The sequence below is a fragment of the Geotrypetes seraphini genome, chromosome 10 (assembly GCF_902459505.1).
Source record: "Geotrypetes seraphini chromosome 10, aGeoSer1.1, whole genome shotgun sequence".
Taxonomy (NCBI): Eukaryota; Metazoa; Chordata; class Amphibia; order Gymnophiona; family Dermophiidae; genus Geotrypetes; species Geotrypetes seraphini.
The window spans coordinates 31,739,352-31,764,475 of record NC_047093.1 but is presented as its reverse complement, the minus strand read 5'-3'; the positions used below and the strand labels follow the sequence as shown (position 1 = coordinate 31,764,475).

General features: G+C 45.3%; 1 protein-coding gene across 3 annotated transcripts in view; it reads left to right on the top strand.

The window, feature by feature from the left end:
* QRICH2 (glutamine rich 2) overlaps positions 1–24,452 on the top strand; it is a 128,591-nt gene extending 104,139 nt beyond the window's left edge. For all 3 annotated transcript variants that reach the window (XM_033961364.1, XM_033961362.1, XM_033961363.1), the window contains 5 exons: positions 6,303–6,527; positions 13,556–13,721; positions 14,421–14,505; positions 20,199–20,324; positions 23,998–24,452. In XM_033961364.1, coding sequence (XP_033817255.1) covers positions 6,303–6,527; positions 13,556–13,721; positions 14,421–14,505; positions 20,199–20,324; positions 23,998–24,113 — 718 coding nt within the window. In that variant the 3' untranslated portion in view covers positions 24,114–24,452. The remainder of the gene's footprint in view (positions 1–6,302; positions 6,528–13,555; positions 13,722–14,420; positions 14,506–20,198; positions 20,325–23,997) is intronic.
* Positions 24,453–25,124: the final 672 nt, after the last annotated feature.

Here is a 25,124-nt window from a genome sequence, read left to right as displayed (position 1 = left end):
TGGTAACCACAAAATTAAACTACACAAAGCACACTCTTTTTTCCCCTCTCCATCCCTGCACAGCATTTCTTCCTTTCTCCTCCACCCCCATATGCAACGTCTCCCTCTCTCTCTCCTCATTCCCTCCCTTGCTTTAAAGGGAGTGGGGAATGAGAGAGAGAGGGATCCAGTGTGCATCTCTCCAACTCTCTCTACTGCCACATCCAACATTTCTCCCTCTCTTATCCACCAGACTGTGTGCAGCATCTTTCACCCCTGCCCACCAGCCCTCATGCCCAACATTTCTCCTTCTATCATCCCTCTCCAGCATCATGCCACATCTCTTCCTCCATTCCTTCCACCATCATGTCCAACATTCCTCCCTCTTGCATCCTTTTCCATCTGTCCCACTGTTCCCTCTTCACCACCACATCCAACATTTCTCCCTCTCATCTCTCTCTATCTCACTCCTCTCCCACCACCATGTCCAACAATTCTTCTCTTTCTTCCTTTCCCTATGTACACCATCTCTTTCCCTCTCACTCACACCTTTTCTCAACAATTTCCCCTTTCTATTCCCTCCCTCACCTCAGCATTTCTTTCCCTCCCTCCCTCCTTCCATCCTATGTCCCAAGTTCATGCCCTCTCCCTCCCTTCTTGTGTCCCAATGCACTCCCTTCCTCCCTTCCATGTCTCAAGTTCATGCCCCTGCCCTTCCAACCTTTGTCCCAAGTTTGTACCCCCTCTCTGCCTTCTGTGTCCCAAGTTCGTGCCTCCTCCCAAGGGTGTGTACCTGTCTTCTGATCTGCTCTAAATCATCCAAGTAGGCCTCTGCCTCCTTTCTTTCAGCTGCACTTCTTTCTTCACAAAGCCAAAGGCAGCAGCAACAGAGTATGGCCAGAGGTCCTGGTGTGCTGGCTGCGCAGCCTGCTACCAAAAGATGTGCAGCCACACAGCTTAGAGGGAGTATTGCTTTATTTCTTTTCACTTTTTATCTCCTTCTCTCATCCCCTAGTTTTCACATTTCTCATTCTCTTATTCCCTTTTATCTGCTTTCCATTACCACATTTCTATTCTTATATTCTCATTATTCTGCTCACTCATCTCCTTGACAACTCTACCACATTGCTCCACTGTTTCTAGCATCTCCCCTTATCGCTTTCTCAACCCTCATTTCCTTCCTATCTTTTTTCTCTCTCCCTCCCTTCCACAAGTGCAACATCTCTCCTTTCTGCCCTTCCATTCCCTCCTCCCAAGTCTTACATCTCTCCTCCCTCCCTCCTCGAGTCCATATCCCCTCTGCCTTTCCCTGTCCATCTGTCCTCTCCTTCCTCTGCTCTCCCTGAGTCATCCAACTCTCCCTCCCCCTTCTGCCCCTCTTCTGAATCTCTTTCCCTTTCCCCATTTTGCCCTCTCCACCAAATCCATCTCTCCTTATCTCCATTTTACCTCCTCTACATCCATCTTTCCCTCTGCCCCTCCCCATCCATCTCTTCCTTTCTCACCCCCCCCCCTCTGGTATTTCTCCATCTCTCCCTTTCACCTCCTTCTACCATTTCTTCCTGACCCCTCTGGCTTCCTCATGTGCATCTCTCCCTCTTTTGCTCCCTCTGTAATCCTCCAAATCCACCTCTCACTGTTCCCCTTCTACCCCACTCTGCCATCCCAAAGCCATCCCTCCATGCCCCTCACAAATCTGACATCTTTCTATCCCTCCCTTCCTCCTTCCCTCCCTTCCCCCATTCCTGAGTTTCATATCTCTCCCTCCTTCCCTGTTGCCCGACACAATTTTGGGGGAAGCTTTTAAAAACCCGGACAAAGTTTTGAAAAGCTGTTCAGACCCCCGGACATGTCCTCAAAAGGAAGACATGTCAGGGGAAATCTGAACGTCTGGTAACCCTATCAGTATGCAAATCTATCTCATGCATATTCATTGTGGATATCCTGAAAACCTGATTGGCTGGGGTTCCCCTATAACAGGTTTTGGAACCCTTGCACTAGGCAGTGGTAAGCAATTCCAGTCCTCGAGAGCCAGAGCAGGTTTTCAGGATATCCACAATAAATGTGCAAGAGATAGATTTGCATCCCAAGAAGGCAGTGCATGCAAATCCATCTCATACATATTCATTGTAGATATCCTGAAAACCTAACCTGGCTCTGGCTCTCGAGGACCAGAATTGCCTACCCCTGCCCTAGGCAAACCTTCAGCTGTGCACCCCTTCCTGGATAACTCAGGCCCTTCCCCCTTATATCCACTATCTCCCTGACACCCAAGGGGATAATTCTGTAAGGGGTTACCTAATTTTAGGCAGAAGGAATGTGCATAAATCCCAGTATTCTGGTCATTTACATATATATATATATATATATATATATATATGTTAACATACAAATGAGCGGTGTCTGGCTAAGTGATATTCTTTAAGAACAGTGGTACCTTGGTTTACGAGCATAATTTGTTGCAGAAGAATGCTTGTAATCCAAAGCACTCGTATATCAAAGCAAATTTTCCCATAGAAAATAATGGAAACTCAGACGATTTGTTCCACAACCCAAAAGGTTTGCTATAAGGAATTGGGAGGAAGTGGCGAGGGGTGGCCCAGGGGTGGGTACCTGCATGGATGATAACCGGGTGCCCGCAACCTCTTCAGCAGGGTGACTTCCTTCAGCAGTTTGTAGGTGGCCAGGCGCTCGGGGTCCCTGTACAGCTGCAGGCAGCGCTGCATGTCACTGCCCTCCCGATGGATGTGCTTCAGGGCGATGCCTCTGCCATCCACCAGCCTCCCTTTCCACACCACTTTGGAGAACCCCATACAGGCTCAGGTCCCGCTGCCGGGCTCTCAGCTCCTGAAGTAAGCCGGCCAGTCTGGGCGTTTGAAGTGCGGGCTGCTGTATTTGAGATGAGTGCCATCCCGTTAAACGATCACATACGCGCACGTTAAGTATAAACACACACAACGTCGATGAGCGCGGCACAGAGTGCTCATCGACGTGCATGCTTATAAGTAACGCGCGTGCACGCACTCGTTTATCGAGACAACGCTCGTTTTGCGAGTTAAAATTTGCTGGACTGTTTTGATCATTTTGCAAAACACTTGCAAACACGTTACTCGCAAACCAAGGTTAGACTGTATGTGCCTAGACATGATGACATGTACTTTGCAAGTGGGCATTCACATGGGTGGAGATTGGACAGGGCATATACTTATGTCCATGCTCAAGTTTGCTAGGTGACATCACTTCCTATTTTGGAGGAAGCAGGAAGCAGGAAACAGAAAGCTTTGAGCCACAGATAATCAAGGCCCCATGTTGGCTGCACTGAGCCCTGTTTAGAGACACTGACTGCCACGCTGGTGAAGCAGATGCCTAGCGATGGTCCAGCCCTGGTAACTAGGAGGCAGGCTCTGGCCTCCTCAAGCTGTCCCCAAAGGAGTGCCTGTAGCCTGGGCCAAATGCTAAAGTGGATCCCCCACCAAAGATTAAAGAGAAGGAGTCCTCTTTCCTTGCCCTCTCCCCTTCCCCCAAAGGTGAAAGAGCTGTCAGGTGGGATGAGGACCTCTTCAGATCATCTGCCTATCTGAGCTCTCTACTACTGCCATGGCTCACTTATAGGGTTGCCAGATTTTACTATAGTAAAATCCGGATCCCTAGACCTTCTCCCCTGCCCGCCCAATTCATAAGAACATAAGAACATAAGCAGTGCCTCTGCCGGGTCAGACCACAGGTCCATCCTGCCCAGCAGTCCGCTCTCGCGGCGGCCCAAAAACAGGTCAAGACTTGTCTGAATCATCAGAAGGGGCTCCCTTGCCACCTTGGTTTCTCATTTAAGTCCTGCCTTCCTATCAAAGTCCTAGCCCTCCGGTCTTGCACATGCACGACCAGGTTGGTTTATACTCATTACCTGGTTAACTTCCTATACTTGCGTTACATCCCAGCTCCTCCCTCAGTATCCCACGATCCCTTTATCCCTCAGGAATCCATCCAATCCCTGTTTGAATCCTTGTACCGTACTCTGCCTGATCACTTCCTCCGGTAGCGCATTCCAAGTGTCCACGACCTTTTGGGTGAAAAAAAACTTCCTTGCATTTGTTTTGAACCTGTCTCCCTTCAGTTTCTCCGAATGCCCCCTCGTATTTGCTGTCCCCTTCAGTCTGAAGAATCTGTCCCTATCCACCCTCTCTATGCCCCTCATGATTCCATCCATTATGCCCCAGTTCCGCTCCCATCCCGCCCTAGTCCCACCCCACGCTGCCTGCTCTCGTAGGGCAGGAGGAAATCTGCCCATGTGCAAATGCCAAGCGATGATGTTACGTGTATGCGCATGTGTTCGTGACATCATTGCGTGACACCCACGCATGCGCGGATTTTTCTCCTGCCTCACGCGATTTAGAGGGAGGCTTTTCAAAACCGCCGGGTTTTGAAAAGCTGTCCGGATCCCCAGACATGTCCTTGAAAAGGAGGACATGTCCGGAGAAATCCGGACGTCTAGTAACCCTACTCACTTGTGCTCCAAGACAGAAAGTCTCCCTGATTAACTCCCTCCCAAGGAGAGGTCTGACTCTAGCTGTTTAAATAAATGTCCCACAAGCAACACAACTCTGTCAACAGAAACACAGGTCTCACAGAAATAGGAATTGGTTAAAAATTAAATACACTAACCCTGCTGTATGTCCAGGAAGTCCACTTATCTAAATGGAAAACAATTCCTGGCAAAGGTTTTTCAGTACAGACGTTAATGCCAGTTAAGGCCTGGTGGTTCATCTTAGCCATCCTGAAGGTCCCTGGTTTGATCGCCACATGGGGTCTTTTATTGCTTAGGTGGAATGAGGCTGGGAGGTACAGAGGGGGGCCACCTTCAAAGCCTGCAGAGAGGGAACTACGCGTACGTAGTCATTGCTGAAGAGCGTCACCTAGTGGCAAGATTCAGAACACATGATTGCAGGTTTCTAGAAGAAACCCCGGTGCTTGTTTCCTGGCCCAGGATCAGCACTGCTATAACCAGACAAGATATGTGGGGGGAGGGGGGAGGGCAGGAAGATATAACATATGGTATAAATGCATGAGCAGTTGTGAATGAAGTTCATGGTGCCAGTCGGATCCATCCCTGATTCCAATTGAATTGGAAGTACAGTCAGTGGCGTAGTGAGGGTGAGAGGTGCCCGGGGCAGTGGCGCCCCTCCCCCGCCCTCATTTCCGCTCCCCCGCTCCTTCCCCGATCTCCCCTGCCACACGTGTGCCCCGTTTCCTTCCCCCCCATACCTCGAGTTGTTCACCGCCATGAGCAACAAGAACTTCAACGTGCTCTTCATGACCCCCGTCGGCTCTCCCTCTGATGTCACTTCCTATGCGCAGCACCCAGAAGTGATGCCGGTGGGAGAGATGACGCAGTCGCGAGGGGAGGAGTGGGAAGAGGCGGGGGGCAGAGCATAGGAGGGGTGCCGGTGCCCCCACCAACAGGGCAAGCGGGATGGACTGCCCCCCCCGCCCCTCTTACTACACCACCATGTGTCCTTTCCCTGAACAGCTGACACTGCTCGCCAAAGTCTCAGTTTCATGCAGAGCAGTTGTGTGGAGTCCGACATTCTCTAAGGAGGAGTATAGCCTACGGTTACCAGATTTTACGATAGTAAAATCTGGACACGCAGACCATCCCTCAGGCCCGCCCAGTTCTGCCCAAGTCACGCCCTGTTCCATCCTAGCCCCGCCCCCAGAGCCTCTTCTTGAGCTTGGAGCTACGATTGGAGGGCCTCTGAGCATGCTGCTCTACTAGGTTTTCCCATATCAGGTGCTGCTGCTCTAGAGACAAGTATGTACTCTTTCATTCAGATTTGGGGGGGGATGGATGGGGTCAGTGACCAGTGCGGGAGTGTGGAGGGAGGTCATACCTTCATGTATCCAGTGGTGAACTGGTCAATTTGGGTACCTTTGTGACACTTAAACGCTTCTAAAACTTGTCTAGTTAGAACATCTTAAGTTTCATCCTGGACATCTTGGGAAAGGTTTGATTATTGCCGCAAGACATCCGCGTTAAGCACACCCATAATTTGCCTCCCAACGTGCCCCCTGGAACTCTGGACGCACAGTGGGCAAACGCCTCACTAGATGTCCAGAAAAATGGCCGTTTAAAAAAAAAAATTATTATGAGCCCCATAAGCTTTATTTACACAGGTCTTTTATTTGTCTCAGGTCCAGAATCTCGTTGCACCAGTGTCTCTTTGAGTTCACCTCTCATCTTCACATCTCCTAGACAGTTCTGATTTTTCCCAGCCCTGTCTTGGCTCTGGCTGTGACTCTTCTCTCTTCTCCCTTTTTCGTCCTTTCAGCATGAAGTCAGGTATAACATACGCCCGCTATGAGGCAGTCCAGATGGAGAAGAGCATAAACCAGCTGCGCCGCCTTCACACCTGCTTGCGAAAGGAGATAGAGAAGGTGCAGGCCCACTTTGGGGGCTCCATGAGGGCCAGTACTCAGACCATCAAGGAGATGCTGCAGTCACGTTGCCTTAATCTAGGGCAACACCGCAAGCGCCTGGACTCCAAGACCATAGTGTGAGTATACAGGGAATCAGAGAGAGCCGCACGGTCAGAGAAGGTCTGCTTTTATTTTTCTAATGTGAATTTTGAACAGATGTTATCAGAGGAGAGGTGTTAGACCGGTTCCGAGGTTTCCTTATGTCCCGCACCTATCAAGTACGTTTCAATTACAATCTCTCTGATACCTGGAGTAATCCATCTGGCGTTCCACAGGGGTCACCATTATCCCCGTTGCTTTTCAATGTTTACATGTCATCATTAGGTGTGCAATTGACCCAGCGGGGGGATAAAATTATTTAGTTACGCAGATGACTTTACGATCATTATCCCATTCGCTACCTCTCCCTCTGAAACTACCCCTATGGCAACAGAAGTACTAAACTTGATGGAACAATGGATGACGGAATTTAGACTGAAGCTTAATTTTTAAAAAAAAACCAAAATTCTTTGTAGCCTCGCCACACCCACTTGACACTACAGCATCACTATGCATCAATAAACTCAGTTACCCTATTCAACCTACAATGAAGGTTTTGGGGGGTAAAACTGGACCAGGGCCTAACCATGAAAGACCAGGTGGACTCTTTGGTTAGAAAGGGTTTTTTTAACTCTCTGGAAGCTTCGGTCCATTAGAGCATATTTTGATGCTTCATCATTCAGAATTTTGGTACAATCCCTTATACTGAGCCAACTTGATTACTGTAATATCGCCCATCTGGCAATTTCCCAGAAGAATATACAGCGATTACAACTGGTGCAAAATGCGGCAGTCGGGCTGATTTTTGGGTTGAAGAAATCCGATCATGTAACTCCTTCCTACCGACTCCTGCACTGGTTCCCGATGAAAGCACGTGCGAAGTCTAAGTTTGGATGTTTTTGCTTTAGGTGCTATTCGGTTCAGCCCCTAAATATATAACTGACCTCTTCTCTTTCTCAACCAATAGACATAAGAGAAGCTCACACTTGAAGTTAGTTTCTCCACCGGTTAGAGGATGTAAATTTAAAAGACATCATCAAAATCTTTTCTCATATCAGGCAGCATTATGGGGTAAAGATCTGGAAAAATTACTTATGCATGCTAATAACTATGGGGAATTTAGGAGACACCTAAAAACATATCTGTTCCTGAAGTACTTAGGTAGCTGATCTGCACAATCTCTCCCACAACAACTGATCTCTAGAACTGTTAGTCACTAATTTCTAACTTTGTTAGTTCTACTCAATTTGTAGCATTTTAAATCATTGTAAACCACATAGTCCTGCAGTATATAAACAGTTATTATTATTAACCCAGTCGCAAACTGTGTGCTGTGGCACACCAGCGTGTCTCCCAAGATTTCAGGTGTGCCACGACACACTGGCGAGAGGGAGAGTCGTCCGCACTGGCAGTCAGCCGGCACGGATGACTCTCCTCCTGGCTGGCGTCTCTCCTCTCCCCGCACCTCCCAGTCCACTCTACCAAAGCGGGCTGTGGCCAGATGGGCCTCCGCACATGAGTTGACGCCAACGCAATGATGACACACGTGCGTGTGATATCATCGCTTCAACGTCCGCGCGCTTCCGGCCGGGGCACTGGATTTAGTGTGCCGCCGGCCGGAACAAAGAAATCAAAATAATTTAAGATAAATAAATATATTCACAGCCTTCTAATCGAAGCTCACAAAAAAAACCAAAAAACCCCAGAACTAAAAAAAAACAGAAATCATGAGGAAATGGAGCAAGCAAACATGAAAATTAAAATATAAGAATGTCTGAGCTTTTCTAATGAAGCGCTATCTAGCCAGTAGCGTAGTGAGGGTAGGAGGTGCCTGGGATGGTAGTGCCGCACCCCTCACCGTTCCCTCGCTCCTTCTGCGGCTCCCCGCACCTTCCCTGCCCCCCACACCACACTCGCACCCTCCCTTCCCCCTGTACCTCTTTAAATCTTCGCCAGTGCGAGCAGCTTCTTCCCACCTGCTGCTTGCACCAGTGTTGGCTTTCCCTCTGATGTCATTTCCTGAGCCCGCGACCCGGAAGTGATTTCAGAGGGGATCCGGGCCGGCGCGAACAGCAGGCCAGAGAATTTGCTCATGCTGGCGAAAATTTAAATAGGTACGGGGAGGGTGCGAGTGTGTTGGGGGGGGCGGAGAGGTGCCAGCACCCCCTACCAAGATGGTGCCCAAGGCTGTCCGCCCCGCCCCCCTCCTTACTATGCCACTGCATCTAGCCATGCATAAACATCATTAGGCACTGACACCACCCAAACCATCTGCTTTCCTGTTATTTCAAAAGAAAAGAAGCAGCAACAGAACTTTTACCCTATTGAAGCATTTTTCCTTGAAATATGAAAACAGACTGCAATTAAAATAATAAAATCATAAGTGTTATACATGCCTATAATCCATAAAATTGGACAAATCAGCTTACAAGCTACATTATGGTAACAGACATTGCTCCACAAATCAGCCCCTATCAATTAATGCTATCTAAGAAAAGTTAAAAGAGAGGAATGCTTGACCAAAATGCCAAGATGTGGCTTCCAATTTGTACCCTATGGAAGAGACATTCAGCAGGGAGAAGAAGGTATTCTTTAATCAGATTGTAGCAATGAACCATAAGAACATAAGAGCTACCATACTGGGACAGACCAAAGGTCCATCAAGCCTAGTATCCTGTTCCGAACAGTGGCTAACCCAGATCACAAGTACCTGGCAAGATCCAAAAGAGTAAAACAAATGTTATGCTGCTTATCCTAAGAATAAGCAGTGGATTTCCCCAATAATGGCTGATGTACTTTTAAGAAGTTATCCAAACCTTTTTTTTTTTTTTTTAATCCTGCTAAGCTAACTGCTTTTACTACATTCTCTGGCAAATTCCACAGGTAGAAAAAAAAAATCTTAGTAACAAAGGGCCCTGCTCTAGGACGGTTGGGGGTAATATCTAACTAGATCCTGTATGTAGATATCTGATTTGTGTGCTTCCATCTTTCGGTCTCATCTTTGTTTTCTGCTGTTTAAAAAAATTGTTGTTATAGTCAGTCACCAAGCTATGAAAAAGCAAACTGTAGCCAGTTTAATAGTTCTGTGATGCTGCTATGGTCAGTCATAAGGAGGGGCCTGACTTTGATTCCCAGTTCAGGTGTCTGCTGTCCGAGGCAATTGGGACTTGCAATACCACAGATCATTCACAGTAGAGAAGGGAGTTATAGGTGTTGTACAATAATGACATCTAGTGGTTAGATTTTAGGGCCCACAATTGCAAGTTTCTGGAAGAACTGTCAGTGCAATGACCCAATTACAAATGATGCAGGATCCCAGCCTTAGTTCTGATGAAAGTAACAGCCCAGAGATTGGTAGATTCGTGTTACCATCTAGGATTCCGGAATCTTGCTATTCTTTGAGATTCTGAATGGAATGTTGTTACTCCTTGGGTTTTGACCAGGTACTAGTGATCTGGATTGGCCACCGTGAGAACGGGCTACTGGGCTTGATGGACCATTGGTCTGACCCAGTAAGGCTATTCTTATGTTCTTATGTTTGATTTTATATAATTCGTTCCAGAAGGCCATAACGGCAACTCAGATGATTCGTTCCAGACTTAATACCGGTAAGTACATCTCTCCGACCCAACCTGAGCCGACACCTGAGCTGACCCCTGACCCGAGCCGACACTCGACCCATATCTCTTCTTCTGTCTTCCACTGCTGTCCTCCACTTTGACACCCCACCCCGGGAACTGACTTCGCTGCTCCCCTGAGGCCACCGGCGCTGCTCCTTCCCTTCGTAACCGCGATCGCCTCCTCCCCCCACTGACCGGCCCTGTCCTTACCCGTGCACCGGTGCTGAAAGTGCCTGCCACCGGATCTCTGCTGGGCTGCTGCGGGGCCTTGAGAATCTGCGCATGCTCAAGGCCTTCTGACTCTCAACCTCTCCAAGATTCTCATGAGCCGGTGGCCTCGGGGGAGCAGCGAAGCCGGTTCCCAGGGTGGTGGTTCACAAATCGAGTCAACGCTCGGTTTGCGAATTACAGTTTGATCGAGTGTTTTGCTCATCTTGCAAAACAATCACAAACCGAGGTTTGACTGTATATAAATATATATATATATATATAAATATATAAAGAAAGCATACTTCAGATGTTTAATTGTCTAATGCTTTCAGGGCGCTACCTGACCTCAGCTCCAGAACCTATGTATCCCACCCCTTGTGTTATGATTTCAGCTATAGCAGCTGTGTGTGAAAAAGATGATAATTTGAAAACAGCAGACTGAACACAGTCTGTTTATGAGTCACCGAGCTGCAACCTGACTTCCCGGCACAAGTTGAATTAGCAGCCATCTCTGGTTCTCTGTCTGTCTACTTGTCCGTCTGGTCCCTGCACTGCTCTCTTCCTTACAAATCCCAATTTCATGATCATAGCTAGTCCCTATCTGGTGTAAGAAAGCAGGTCCTGCTTGTGCAGGGAAGAGAGGATTTACAAGTACTCTAGAGATAGGATCCATGGCAAGTCCAGTAAATATAGGAGCCACATTAGCACTGTACATTTATCCTAATCAATTAATAAATAGATATTAACTGCCTGGGTAAGTTACAGCTATACTCACTCGAGGAGCACAGAGAAAGGGGAGACATGATTGAGACATTCAAATATGTCACAGGCCGTATCGAGGTGGAAGAAGATATCTTTTTTCTTAAAGGACCCACGGCAACAACAGGGCATCTGTTGAAAATCAGGGGTGGGAAACTTCATGGCGACACCAGGAAGTATTTTTTCACCGAAAGGGTGGTTGATCATTGGAATGATCTTCCACTGCAGGTAATCGAGGCCAGTAGCGTGCCAGATTTTAAGAAAAAATGGGATAAGCATGTGGGATCTCTTCATGGAAGAAATTAGGGGGGTAGGTCATTAGAGTGGGCAGACTTGGTGGGCCGTGGCCCTTTTCTGCCGTCATTTTCTATGTTTATGAAGAGATTAGAACATAAGAATAAAAGAATTGCCATACTGGGACAGACCGAAGGTCCTTCAAGCCCAGTATCCTGTTTCTAACAGTGGCCAACCCAGGCCCCAAATACGTGGCAGAAACCCAAAGAGTAGCAACATTCCAGAGCTGAGATTGTGATGTCATAAAGCCTCATTCCACCAATGCCTAAGAACCAAGCTCATCAGTGATGTCACAATGACTTGATTGTCCTTTACTTGGCTCATATAAGAACATGAGTAGACACGCTGGACGGTGTGAATAACATGAAGAAAGACCTGGCGAAGCTTGAAGAATGGTCTAAAATTTGGCAGCTAAAATTTAATGCTAAAAAATGCTGGCAGCGATGGCCCTCTGAGCGTGCCGTGGGTAACATGGCGGCTGCCCGGAGGGAGCACGGCCTTCACTCCACCTCCCTTCCTCGACTCTCCCCTGTCCCCTCCAACGTCATCTCTGACATAGGAGTTGGCCACTTCTCATTGTCGGGATAGAGGGGGCGGAGTTTTCCTGCAGCAGCAAGAATTCAAATGCTGAACGCTGGGGAGCATTGGCCCTTTTTCCCGTGCTCCCAAGAAATGCAAAGTCATGCATTTGGGCTGCAAAAACCAGAGAAAATGGTACCGTTTAGGGGGTGAAGAACTTATGTTCACGACGGAAGATTGGGACTTGGGTGTGATTGTATGTGATGATCTTAAGGTGGCCAAACTGGTTGAAAAGGTGACGGCGAAAGCTAGAAGGATGCTAGGCTGCATAGGGAGAGGTATGGCCAGTAGGAAAAAGAAGACATTGATGCCTCTGTATAAGACCCTGGTGAGACCTCATTTAGAATAATGTGAAAAATTCTGGAGGCCACGCCTTCAAAAAGATATAAAAAGGATGAAGTCGGTCCAGAGGAAGGCTACTAAAATAGTGTATGGCCTTCATGATAAGGCATCACAGACTTAAAAGATCTCAATCTGTTTACTCTGGAGGAAAGGCGAGAGAGGGGAGATATGATAGAGACGTTTAAATACCTACGTAATATAAATGTGCATGAGCCGAGTCTCTTTCACTTTGAAAGGAAACTCTGCAATGAGAGGGCATAGGATGAAGTTAAGAGGTGATAGGCTACAGAGTAATCTGAGGAAATACTTTTTTACAGAAAGGGTGATAGATGTGTGGAACAGTCTCCCAGAAGAGGTGATGGAGGCAGAGACTGTGTCTGAATTCAAGAGGACCTGGGATAGGTCGTTACTGTGGATGGGCAGACTAGATGGTCAATTTGGCCTTTATCTGCCATCATGTTTCTATAAGAATTGCCAGAAGAAACCAAAGGTCCAGTATCTTGTTTCCAACAGTGGCCAACCCAGGACTCAAATACCTGGCAGAAATCCAAATACGTAGTGGCAACATTCCAGAGCTGAGATTGTGATGTCATAATGCCGCATTCCACCAATGCCTAAGAGCCAAACTCATCAGTGATGTCACAATGGCTTGATTGTTCTATACTTGGATCATGTAGGAACATAAGAGTTGCCATACTGAGACAGACCGAAGGTTCGTCAAGCCTAATATCCTGTTTTCAACAGTGGCCCCAAGTACCCAGCTAGATCCCAAGTAGTAAAACAGATTTTATGCTGCTTATCCAGGAACAAGTAGATTTCCCCAAACCATCTCAATAATGGCCTATGAACTGCTCTTTTAGGAAATTATCCAAACCTTTTGTAAACCCCTCTAAACTAACTGATTTCCACCACATTATCCGGCAACAAATTCCAGAGTTTAATTACACGTTTTGTGAAGATTGCCATTTTTGACCATTCTCTTTATTATTAAAATGATGACTTAGCACTAATTCTTTGTCAGAGTGCAGTGGTCAGTGTTGTGCTCCAGTTCCTTGTGTACCTTTAAGTCCATTTTGCATCAAGGGTTATCTGTAGTGTAATTCACTGTTTAAGAAAGAGCACAAGGATTATTATTATTTATTTTTTTTTTTGTCTTTATCCAGAGCTAAAGATTAGGACTCTATCAGCTGGAGCCTGATGGTTTCCTTGTTGTTTTCTGGAATAAAAAAAAAATAAATCTATAAATTCCTCTTCCTGTATAGTGATCGTGTACCGGAGGTGATGATGGATCAAAGTGCCTACCTATCTAATCGGAGCTGTGGAGGGAGCCACACCCTCACCTTTCCTCACCGGCGGTACACACGACTGCAAAACGTTACACAGTACTCCCTGCCTGGAGAGGAGGAGAACATTCCATCAGTAGTAAAGGTAACTGAGGAAGAGAGTGTGAGAAAGAAGTGGTTCAGAAACTGGACAATAAGGAAAACACCATAAGTTTAATAACAGAGGGCAAAAGAGCAATAAGGAAAGAGAGAGAAAAACTGAGGGCAGGGCCAGTGTTAGGCGTCCTGTCAGGGCTGAGATTTGGGAGGGGGTTTCAGATAGGATTACCAGATGGCCGGATTTCCCCGGACGGCTTTTCAAAACCCGGCACTTTGTCCGGGTTTTCAAAAGCTGTGTTCTGGGCAGGGGGGGAGGGGATGTCTGCGTATTCGCAGCTGTCACACGATGAAGTCGTGTGCATGCGCAGACTTCCTCCCTGCTTGACAAGAGCAGGCAGCGGGGGGCGGGGCTTGGGCAGGCTTGGGGGCGGGGATGGGCGGAATTAGGTGGGCCTGTGTTAGGCGGGGATAGGGGGTCCGGATTTTCCGAAAGGAAAATCTGACAACCCTAGTTTCAGAGCCTTCCAAGAAGGCTGTACCTCCTCCTACTTCAGGAAAGGCTTGGAGGCCTCAGTGGTATGGGGGCTTATAGCAGTTGCTCCGATTGCCTCCCCCTTAAAGTTAGCACTGGTTGAGGGATGATAGGGGTACACAGAAGCAAGGCAATAAAGTGAATGGAGGTAAGGAAAGGAAAGAGAGAAATGTGAGTCTATGCAGAGTCTGACTTTTTTTCCCCTTGTGTCAGGGAGAGGTTGACATACTTGGAATGGATGGACAGATCTACAAGGGAAGACTGGACCCTAGATTTCCACCTATTGGAGGAAAAGAAAGTAAGTTTCTTGGCACTCTTCTCCATGGGTCTCTGCCCCCCAGTTATTCCTCCATCTACACCCCTCACTATTAGGCTCAAGTAGGGTTATCAGACATCCGGATTTACCCAGACATGTCCGGACGGCTTTCACCCCTGTCTGGGTTATTCTTCCATGACCCCACCTACCTCCACTGTGAGGTGATCCTGCTGCCATCGGCCTGCCCCAGAAACCTTCTCTGTGGAGCGACTTCCCACGTAAGCCGGTGGCAGCAGGCTCACCTCATTGCTAATGTCGGCCAGCCCAAAGATTATATTTCAGTGAGGATGTAGGTGAAAGACAGGGGAGAGCTACAGGGAGAGAGAGAAAAGCACTATCTCTTCGTCAGGGGATTCCTTCAGCACACACGTTTGAAGGCTTCAAACATAAAAGAAATCTCCCGACGAAGGTTTGATTAGCCTAAACGCTGTTCCCAGGCATCGGGAGTGAGAGTTTTGCCGGCGCTGGAATCCTATGGGATAGTTAAGTACAGTGGGATTAAATTTTTGAATGTCTTGTTGCTTCGAAGAATGTTTTAGATACAATTAATTGCAAGATAGAGATGCAAAACTGATAGAAATAGGGGAGGTTGGGGGGGGGGAGGAACAAATGATTAAAGAACTGGGACTGGTGAAGCGGGTGCTGGAATAGCTGTGCGCTATAGGAGGCCCCATGATCGCTGTCCCAGGTAAAGATTTCTGATGTTTCTCTCCTTGGTTAGAAGTAGGATATTTTGGGTAACTTGGGCAGACTTGTACGGTCTGTGTCTGTGCATGGCCGTTTGGAGGAGGATGGGCAGGGGAGGGCTTCAATGGCTGGGAGGGTGTAGATGGGCTGGAGTAAGTCTTAACAGAGATTTCGGCAGTTGGAACCCAAGCATAGTACCGGGTAAAGCTTTGGATTCTCGCCCAGAAATAGCTAAGAAGAAAAAAAAAAAAAAAAAATTTAAATTGAATCAGGTTGGGCAGACTGGATGGACCATTCGGGTCTTTATCTGCCGTCATCTACTATGTTATATATATATGAAAAAAGGAACCTACCTCAATGGAATCCATTTGTTTTAAGACACTGAAGAATTACGTTGAACATTGAATTTTTGTGCCATTTCTTGTGGGCATTAATAAATTGAGAGATATTTTGGGGATAAGGACCAAAAAGTGTTTTTTTTTTTCCACTTTGTGTTGAAGAGAAGAAATTTATCATCACCCTTTGGTTCTTTTCCTCTTGATACGAATTGCGGGGGTAGATATATAACTATTTGCTCTTTGTGCATCTCCTATTTAATGTTTAAAGGCCCTGTAAAAAGCCACATTAAACCTTATTTAAGAATTGCTTGATATACCTCTGATTGCATATTACGAGAGCGCCACAAGATGATTTTACCATTGATAATAACAAACTAAGGCTCTCTTTTACTAAGCTGCGGTACGGGCTTCTACCATGGCCCAGAGCGCTCAATGTTCCAATGCGCATGAGCGTCGGAGCAACTTCAAGAGCATTTAGTGTCCCGGGCCATGGTAGAAACCTCCACCGTGGCTTAGTAAAAGGTGGAGCTAAAGAAGGGAAAAAGAAAAAAAATAAAGCACAATCCTTTTTTTTTTTTCCAAAATATATTTTATTGAATTTGTGAACAAAGAAATGTACAACATAGTAACATAGTAGATGACGGCAGATAAAGACCCGAATGGTCCATCCAGTCTGCCCAACCTGATTCAGCCCAAATTTTTTTTTTAAGTTAATTTAATTTTTAAAATTTTTCTTCCTAGCTATTTCTGGGCAAGAATCCAAAGATCCACCCGGCACCGTGCCTGGGTTCCAACTGCCAAAATCTCCGCCAAGACCCACTCCAGCCCATCCACACCCTCCCAGCCATTGAAGCCCTCCCCTGCCCATCCTCCTCCAAACGGCCATACACAGACACAGACCGTGCAAGTCTGCCCAGTAACTGGCCTAGTTCAATCTTTAATATTATTTTCTGATTCTAAATCTTCTGTGTTCATCCCACGCTTCTTTGAACTCAGTCACAGTTTTACTCTCCACCACCTCTCTCGGGAGCGCATTCCAGGCATCCACTACCCTCTCTGTAAAGTAGAATTTCCTAACATTGCCCCTGAATCTACCACCCCTCAACCTCAAATTATGTCCTCTGGTTTTACCATTTTCCTTTCTCTGGAAAAGATTCTTTGAATTCAGTCACAGTTTTACTCTCCACCACCTCTCTCGGGAGAGCCAAAAGAACAGTGAATAAGTCGTAAAGAACTACCCAACAATGAGTACACAATGCCCAACCCGCCCAGTCCTTCCCCTCCCCTCACCTCCCACCCAACCAGCTAACATAACATATTTTTAATTATTGTATCTTTTAATGCATTCATTTTTGTAAACCGCTTAGAAACCTCACGGTTATTAGCGGTATATAAGAATTAAATTAAATTAAATAGGATGCAACCTATTCCAGTGTGTCACAAATCAAAGAAATCACACATTGAACAAATGACTGCGCCCTAGGCGTCAAAGTTAGCAAAATGCCTGTCCAGGCGTCGTGTCCAAAGAAGACAATAATGATCGTTCCATAGAGACCTGCTGCAGCAAAAGAATGCGCCAATGAGCAAGCATAGGAGAATCAGAAGAAATCCAGCAATGCAATATCACCTTCTTTCCTAGCAAAATAGCACGTTCCAAGAAGCTCCAAAAGCCTCTTAGAGAAGATTTTGGAAGGGTCTCCATGGTAAATAATAATGCTGGTCCAAGCTCAAAAGGTAGAGTGCCACATGGCCACAATTTGCTGATGCACTTGTTTCCAAAAGTCTTGCACCCGTATACAAGTCCAAAACTGATGGCCAAGACATTGATCTTAGCCTTGTATAGAAAATATGGAGATCTGTACAAGTGCAGTAATCCTTTTTTCTTTTTTTAATAAATAATATCTTTATTAGAGTAGCCAGGACAATCACAACACAGAATAACATTGTCACATAGGCAACAAACTGTACAACAAAGCAGGTACAATCTCATGATGAAATCCAAGTGAGAGAATGTACCAAAAACAAAGGCACTGATGGGTAGAAAAAGCACCAATGGAGCCTGTACGGTGTGGTAACAATCCGGCAGCCCGTTTTTACGATCTACAAATCAAACAATCATCCAACTCGTAATCTCTAATCTCTGAAAGAAAAGTAAAAAGTAACGGTAACCAAATAAAGCCCATCATACCCACTCCTTGCACCCCACATTCTCTCCACCCCCGCACATCCCAACCCCTCCTGTTGCCCGAAAGATACTAAACATCGACAGAGAAAAGTCCCCAGGCAGGACAGATCAAGAAATTACAATCCTAATAATGGAGAAGAGGAGAGGGGATCAAACAAAAGGTAAACTGAGGAGGGGAAAAAAATAGGGAGGGGAAAAAAATGGGGAGGCAGAAGAGATGCTACTGATAAGCAAGGAGAAAGGAGCGGCATATGCTTGGAACAAGCTTCCCGAATCCCTACTGTCTCCGGCAGTGTTCAAGGCACATTTAAAAGCCCACCTCTTTGAAAGTGCTTTCGACACCTACCTCCTCTCACTGTGAATTCTGCATCCCCTACCCTCTATGTCAGCGGTCTCAAACTCAAACCCTTTGCAGGGCCACTTTTTTGATTTGTAGATACTTGGAGGGCCGCAGAAAAAAATAATTAATGTCTTATTAAAGAATTGACAACTTTGCATGAAGTAAAACTCATTATAGTTTATAAATCTTTCCTTAATTGCTTCTGATAATTTCAGCTATACACAGCTGAAAGCAGTGCAACATGCAGAAAGTGAAGTTTAGATAGTTTTTCACTTTCTGCATGTTGCACTGCTTTCAGCTGTGTATAGCTGAAATTATCAGAAGCAATTAAGGAAAGATTTATAAACCATAAAGAGTTTTACCTCAGGCAAAATTGTGATTTAGATTCTAAAGTATCAACTGCAAGAGACAAGATTTGAGTGTAGTCCTCTAGTCTTTTTTGTAGAGGGGAGAATCAATATCCGACTTGTGCCTTAAGTGTCTGGTAGTCGCATCCGCAACCGCCTTCAGCTCTCACCTCCTCCAGCACTGGACACAACCGCCATCTTAAATCAAGCAGTCACCACCAGGAGAGGAGCTGAATTTTGCGAGAATTCACGAGATTACGTACACATGCACAAGCTGCACTGCCTCCAATGGTTACCTTGCGTTCTGGAATGTTGCCCACCTCACTGCTCTAACCTCAACGCAAGCGCTTTCCTGCGTCTGTACACGAGTGTCCTCTCCACTCCACCTGACAATCGTGTACAGACGCAGGAAAGCTCTTGTGTGAGGTTAGAGCAGTGAGGTGAGCAACATTCCAGAACAATGGTAACATACTGAGGGCCTCAAAATAGTACCTGGTGGGCCGCATGTAACCCCCAGGCCACGAGTTTGAGACCATTGGGACAGATCAAGAAATTACAATCCTAATAATGGAGAAGAGGAGAGAGGATCAAACAAAAGGTAAATTGAGGAGGGGGGAAAAATTAGGGAGGAGGAAGAGATGCTACTGATCAGTGGCATATGCTTGGAACAAGCTGGCCGAAACCCTACACCGGGCTCTGTCTCTGGCAGTGTTCAAGGCCCTTTTAAAAGCCCACCTCTTTGAGAGTGCTTTCGACACCTAACTCCTCTCACCGTGGATTCTGCATCCCCTACCCTCTATGTCATGTCTTGCCTGTCCAAGTTAGATTGTAAGCTCTTCCAAGCAAGGACCATCTATAAATGTCAACATGAACAGCGCTACGTACACCTTTCAGCACTATATAAGTGATAAGTAGTTGTAGTTGTTCAATTGTAAGCTAACCCATATGTAATATATTTTCATAAAATACACTTTTCTTTTATTATAATTGATGGCATTTCTGTTTTGGCTTGTGGTCTGGAAATCCCCGAAATCAGTCTCAGAGCATAACATGGGGTCTTTTTACTAAACAAAGAAAAATGGGGAGACCCAATGATCCACAGTGAAAACAATCCTCTGATGAAAACAAAAACAAAAAACTGTGGATACAGATGTTCTGGAGATAATTTATTATATACTGACTTATAAAAACATGAAAATTCAATGAAAAAAGTACAATGATAAAAAATACAGTGGTCCGGTTGGATTTTTACCACTGTATTTTTTATCATTATACTTTTTTCATTGAATTTTCATGTTTTTTAATTCAATAATTTTTAATTGAGTTTTTAAAATAAAATATACATAACAAAAATCTTACAAAGAATATCATCTCAGTTAATACATTGTAAATAAATAAGTTAAAAAAATCAACAATCCATTATCATCACAATACAAACACGATAAAGTACCTCCCAACACTCCCTCCTCCCTTCCCATCCCCCCTTGCCCCCTCCACCCATCCCATTCCCAAATATTATTAATAAATTTTCATGTTTTTATATGTCAGTATATAATAAATTATCTCCAGAACATCTATATCCACAGTTTTTTTGTTTTTGTCTTTTTACTGGGTCTGTTAGTTGTGCTCTCTGCAGTTCCTTCATTGGCATTCCCTCCCAATTCACTTCACCACCACCAATGAGAAGACAGGGAGCTGGGAGAAATGTTTGCGTCATCCATATTTGCACCCTGGACGTGAATAACATCAAATATCTCTTCTCGTAACTCATTTTACAGCGATGCAGCCCAAGAATAAAGCAAAGCCTCAGACACCACCAAAAGCCTTGACTCCAATTGATCCTAACAGTCTTTCTTCACGCTCTCAGAGCGCCAAAATGGCCTGCCGCAGCCCATCCAGCACAGGTACCAATGGGTTCTAGGATTTGGGGATGGAGCAAAGGGAGAAGACCTGGAAAACGAGGGATGGATGAAAGGAAAAAACTAAACCATGAAAGGTAGAAGATTTGTCCCCGGGCTTGTACAAATCAGCAAATTGTTCATTGCATTCTGACGGAGAATGACCTTCAGATAGGGTTACCAGATGTCCGGAGAAACCCAGACATGTCCTCTTTTTAGAGAACTGTCCAGGTTCCCAGATGGGCTTTCCAAACCCGGCAGTTTGTCTGGGTTTTGGAAAGCCAAGAGCTCTGGCTGCATCTGAAAAGCCTTCAATAAGCATGCGTGGAGGTCAGAAAAAAAAAGAGATGTGGTTTTTAGGGGGCAGAGGTGGAGGTGGAACAGGGCAGGGCTGGAGGTAGAATGGGGTGGGTTGGAGCAGAATGGAGTGGGGCTGGGGGGGGCGGAACAAGGAGGGTCCATGCGTCTGGGTTTCTACTTCTTAAAATATGGTAACCCAACCCTCAGAGGGAGATTGGGATGGAGGATCTGAGCCTTTCTAATTAAATTCATGTTTTGAAATAAATATGTATATATAGTAATATACTATATATATATATCTCATATACTATAGTATACAATAATATACTATATAATATATTATATAGTATACTATATATATATATATACTATAATATATTATATATATACTATATATATAGTATATATATACTATATATACTATATAGTATACTATAATATACTATATTATAGTATATATTATATATATATATATAGTAATATACTATATATATAATATAATATACTGTAATATATAATATACTATATTATACTATACTATATCTATATATATAAAATCGGAGGTATGTATATGTGTATGTATGTGTGTATGTGCCGATCACGCAAAAACGGCTTGACCGATTTGAACGAAACTTGGTATGCAGATCCCTCACTACCTGGGATGATATGTTCTGGGGGTATCGCGGCCCACCTGCACACGTGGGCGGAGCTACAAACATAAAATCAGATATCACCCATTCATGTCAATGGAAAAAATGTAAAAAGCTGCCATTCTCACAGTAATTCAAAAACGGCTTGACCGATTTGAACGAAACGTGGTATGCAGATCCCTCACTACCTGGGGTGATATGTTCTGGGGGTCTCGCAGCCCACCTGCACACGTGGGCGGAGCTACAAACAGAAAATCACATTTCACCCATTCATGTCAATGGAAAAAATGAAAAAAGCTGCCATTCTCACTGTAATTCAAAACCGGCTTGACCGATTTTAACGAACCTTGGTATGCAGATCCCTCACTACCTGGGGTGATATGTTCTGGGGTCTTGCGGCCCACCTGCACATGTGGGCGGAGCTACAAACAGAAAATCATATTTCACCCATTAATGTCAATGGAAAAAATGTTAAAAGCTGCCATTCTCACTGTAATTCAAAAACGGCTTGACCGATTTGAACGAAACTTTGTATGCAGGTCCCTCACTACCTGGGCTGATATGTTCTGGGGTTCTCGCGGCCCTCCTGCACACGTGGGCGGAGCTACAAACAGAAAATCAGATATCACCCATTCATGTCAATGGAAAAAATGTAAAAAGCTGCCATTCTCACAGTAATTCAAAAACGGCTTGACCAATTTGAACGAAACTTGGTATGCTGATCCCTCACTACCTGGGGTGATATGTTCTGGGGGTCTCGCGGCCCACCTGCACACGTGGGCGGAGCTACAAACAGAAAATCAGATATCACCCATTCATGTCAATGGAAAAAATGTAAAAAGCTGCCATTCTCACTGTAATTCAAAAACGGCTTGACCGATTTGAACGAAACTTTGTATGCAGGTCCCTCACTACCTGGGCTGATATGTTCTGGGGTTCTCGCGGCCCTCCTGCACACGTGGGCGGAGCTACAAACAGAAAATCAGATATCACCCATTCATGTCAATGGAAAAAATGTAAAAAGCTGCCATTCTCACAGTAATTCAAAAACGGCTTGACCAATTTGAACGAAACTTGGTATGCTGATCCCTCACTACCTGGGGTGATATGTTCTGGGGGTCTCGCGGCCCACCTGCACACGTGGGCGGAGCTACAAACAGAAAATCAGATATCACCCATTCATGTCAATGGAAAAAATGTAAAAAGCTGCCATTCTCACTGTAATTCAAAAACGGCTTGACCGATTTGAACGAAACTTGGTATGCAGATCCCTCACTACCTGGGGTGATATGTTCTGGGGTCTCGCGGCCCACCTGCACACGTGTGCGGAGCTACAAACAGAAAATCATATTTCACCCATTCATGTCAATGGAAAAAATGTTAAAAGCTGCCATTCTCACTGTAATTCAAAAACGGCTTGACCGATTTGAACGAAACTTTGTATGCAGGTCCCTCACTACCTGGGCTGATATGTTCTGGGGTTCTCGCGGCCCTCCTGCACATGTGGGCGGAGCTACAAACAGAAAATCAGATATCACCCATTCATGTCAATGGAAAAAAATGTAAAAAGCTGCCATTCTCACAGTAATTCAAAAACGGCTTGACCAATTTGAACGAAACTTGGTATGCTGATCCCTCACTACCTGGAGTGATATGTTCTGGGGGTCTCGCGGCCCACCTGCACACATGGGCGGAGCTACAAACAGAAAATCAGATATCACCCATTCATGTCAATGGAAAAAATGTAAAAAGCTGCCATTCTCACAGTAATTCAAAAACGGCTTGACCGATTTGAACGAAACTTGGTATGCAGATCCCTCACTACCTGGGGTGATATGTTCTGGGGGTCTCTCGGCCCACAACTCTATGTTGCTTGCTCAAGGGTGGGTTCCCCCATCAATTTATATGTTCTTGCTCCTGGAGGTTAAACTAAAAATTTTGTTTATAATCACGTTTTGCGTTAGTTGTATTGTATTCATTTTGTCAAATATTTCACATTATAATTTGAATATTGTATTTTTTATTAAGCTGTAAAACAATAATTTCCTTCACCACTATAAAGTATCTTTATTTGAATCCATTTACAGTGTTATTGCTATAATTAAATACCTGTGCAACACCGGGTCATCAGCTAGTATATATATATATATATATATATATAGTAATTTAAACACGGGTAAATGCGCTTTCCCTTAATCAGAAATCTTTGAAAAAGATTAAAGCTGAAACATCCCATTATGAAAACAGGATAAACGATCATCCAAACAGGAGGGCATCCATGCATGTCCGGTTGCGATGCGATGATGACACACGGCATCCACGCATTTCGAGGAAGCTTTTCAAAACCCAGATAAAGTGTCAGGTTTTGAAAAGCTGTCCGGTCTCCCGGACATGTCCTACTTATGCAGGCCCCAGCTGAATATTGGCCAGGAGCCACATAAGTAAAAGAGGGTTCCCTTACTCCCTCCAATTCTCCCCCTGGTCCTGATCCCACCTCCCTCCTCCCTCCACAAAGAAAAACTACCGCCCCCCCCCCCCCCCCCCATATGACTAGGGTTACCAGATTCCTGCTGGGTTAAATTGCTTTAACTATCAGACAGCATAGAGTTTTTCTACACTGGTTGCCCACCAGTACAACAAACGATATGGGGGAGGTTTTGTTAGAAGGCAATCAAGATACTGAGGTTTTATTATGAGTTTTACCACGTCATTTTTAATTATTTATTCAGGTCTGGGCAAGAACGGGAAGGATCGACCTACAGGCTCACAGCTCATCGACAACTTAGAAGTTCGAATTGATGTACCCATCCATCGGATATCAAGTGAAGAAACTGCATTGTCCTAGTGATACCACCACAGATTTTATAATTCACAAGCACAAGAGTTATCTTTGATAATAGATAATATAATAAAGATATAATATAAACACAGTAGATTGGAGAAGAATTGCTACTGCTGCGGCCACCCAATGGTTAATGCTTTCGCACACGGGACGGAATCTTCTGAACATCTATTTCTTTCATTATTTTTAGATACTGGTCTGTGGTGAGAGCTCTTAACCACATGAGCTTGTCTTGTGAACTTTTAAAGAAATTTCTGAAGCAAATTTATTGCAGAGCTGGTTTAAGAGAACCTTCTGGTAGGAATATGTTGTCATAAAACAAACTGAAAACATCAACAAAGTTTCTTTGTCATTTGCACTTAAATGACACTAGCGTCCCAGCCACACTTTGGTACTTTAATGCCATTTTGTTTCCAAGTTGCTAGTTCATAGGGCCAATTTCCTTTCCTGTTATCTGGGCAAGTCCCACATGAGGCCTCGCCAGAGCCAACATTGGGGGAGGGGGGAAGAAAACAGGACAACTGGTGGGTGGGAAAATTGGGGGGAGGGAGCACAGAGGTAAAGAATCGGGGGGCCCCTCTTTAATTTCTGCACTGGGCCTCACCTCCCCAAGAAGAGAAACCCCGCTTCTGCACTTTGTCCGAATTTTGAAAAGCTATCAAATCGCCGTCGGGCAGCATGCGCAGATGCCCGACAAGAGCAGGCAGTGGGGGGGGGGGGAGGATTGGGGGGGCAGAACTGAGGCATGACGGGACAGGGATGGGTAGAATTGAGCGAGTCTAGGGGGGGTCCAGATTTTCCAAACGCTAAATCTGGTAACCCTACTGAAAAACCCAACTTCCTACTCACTGGAATGGATATTTGCCATTTTCACAGGCAGAAGGGACCATGGAAAAGTCCTGCCAACCCAGCAGGCATGGCCACCCAACTGTGAACGGCACTGCCTCATTCATAGTTGAACAGCTCTCCATAGTCCTTTCTTCCTGTCAATGAAAAAGAGGACATCAAGAATTA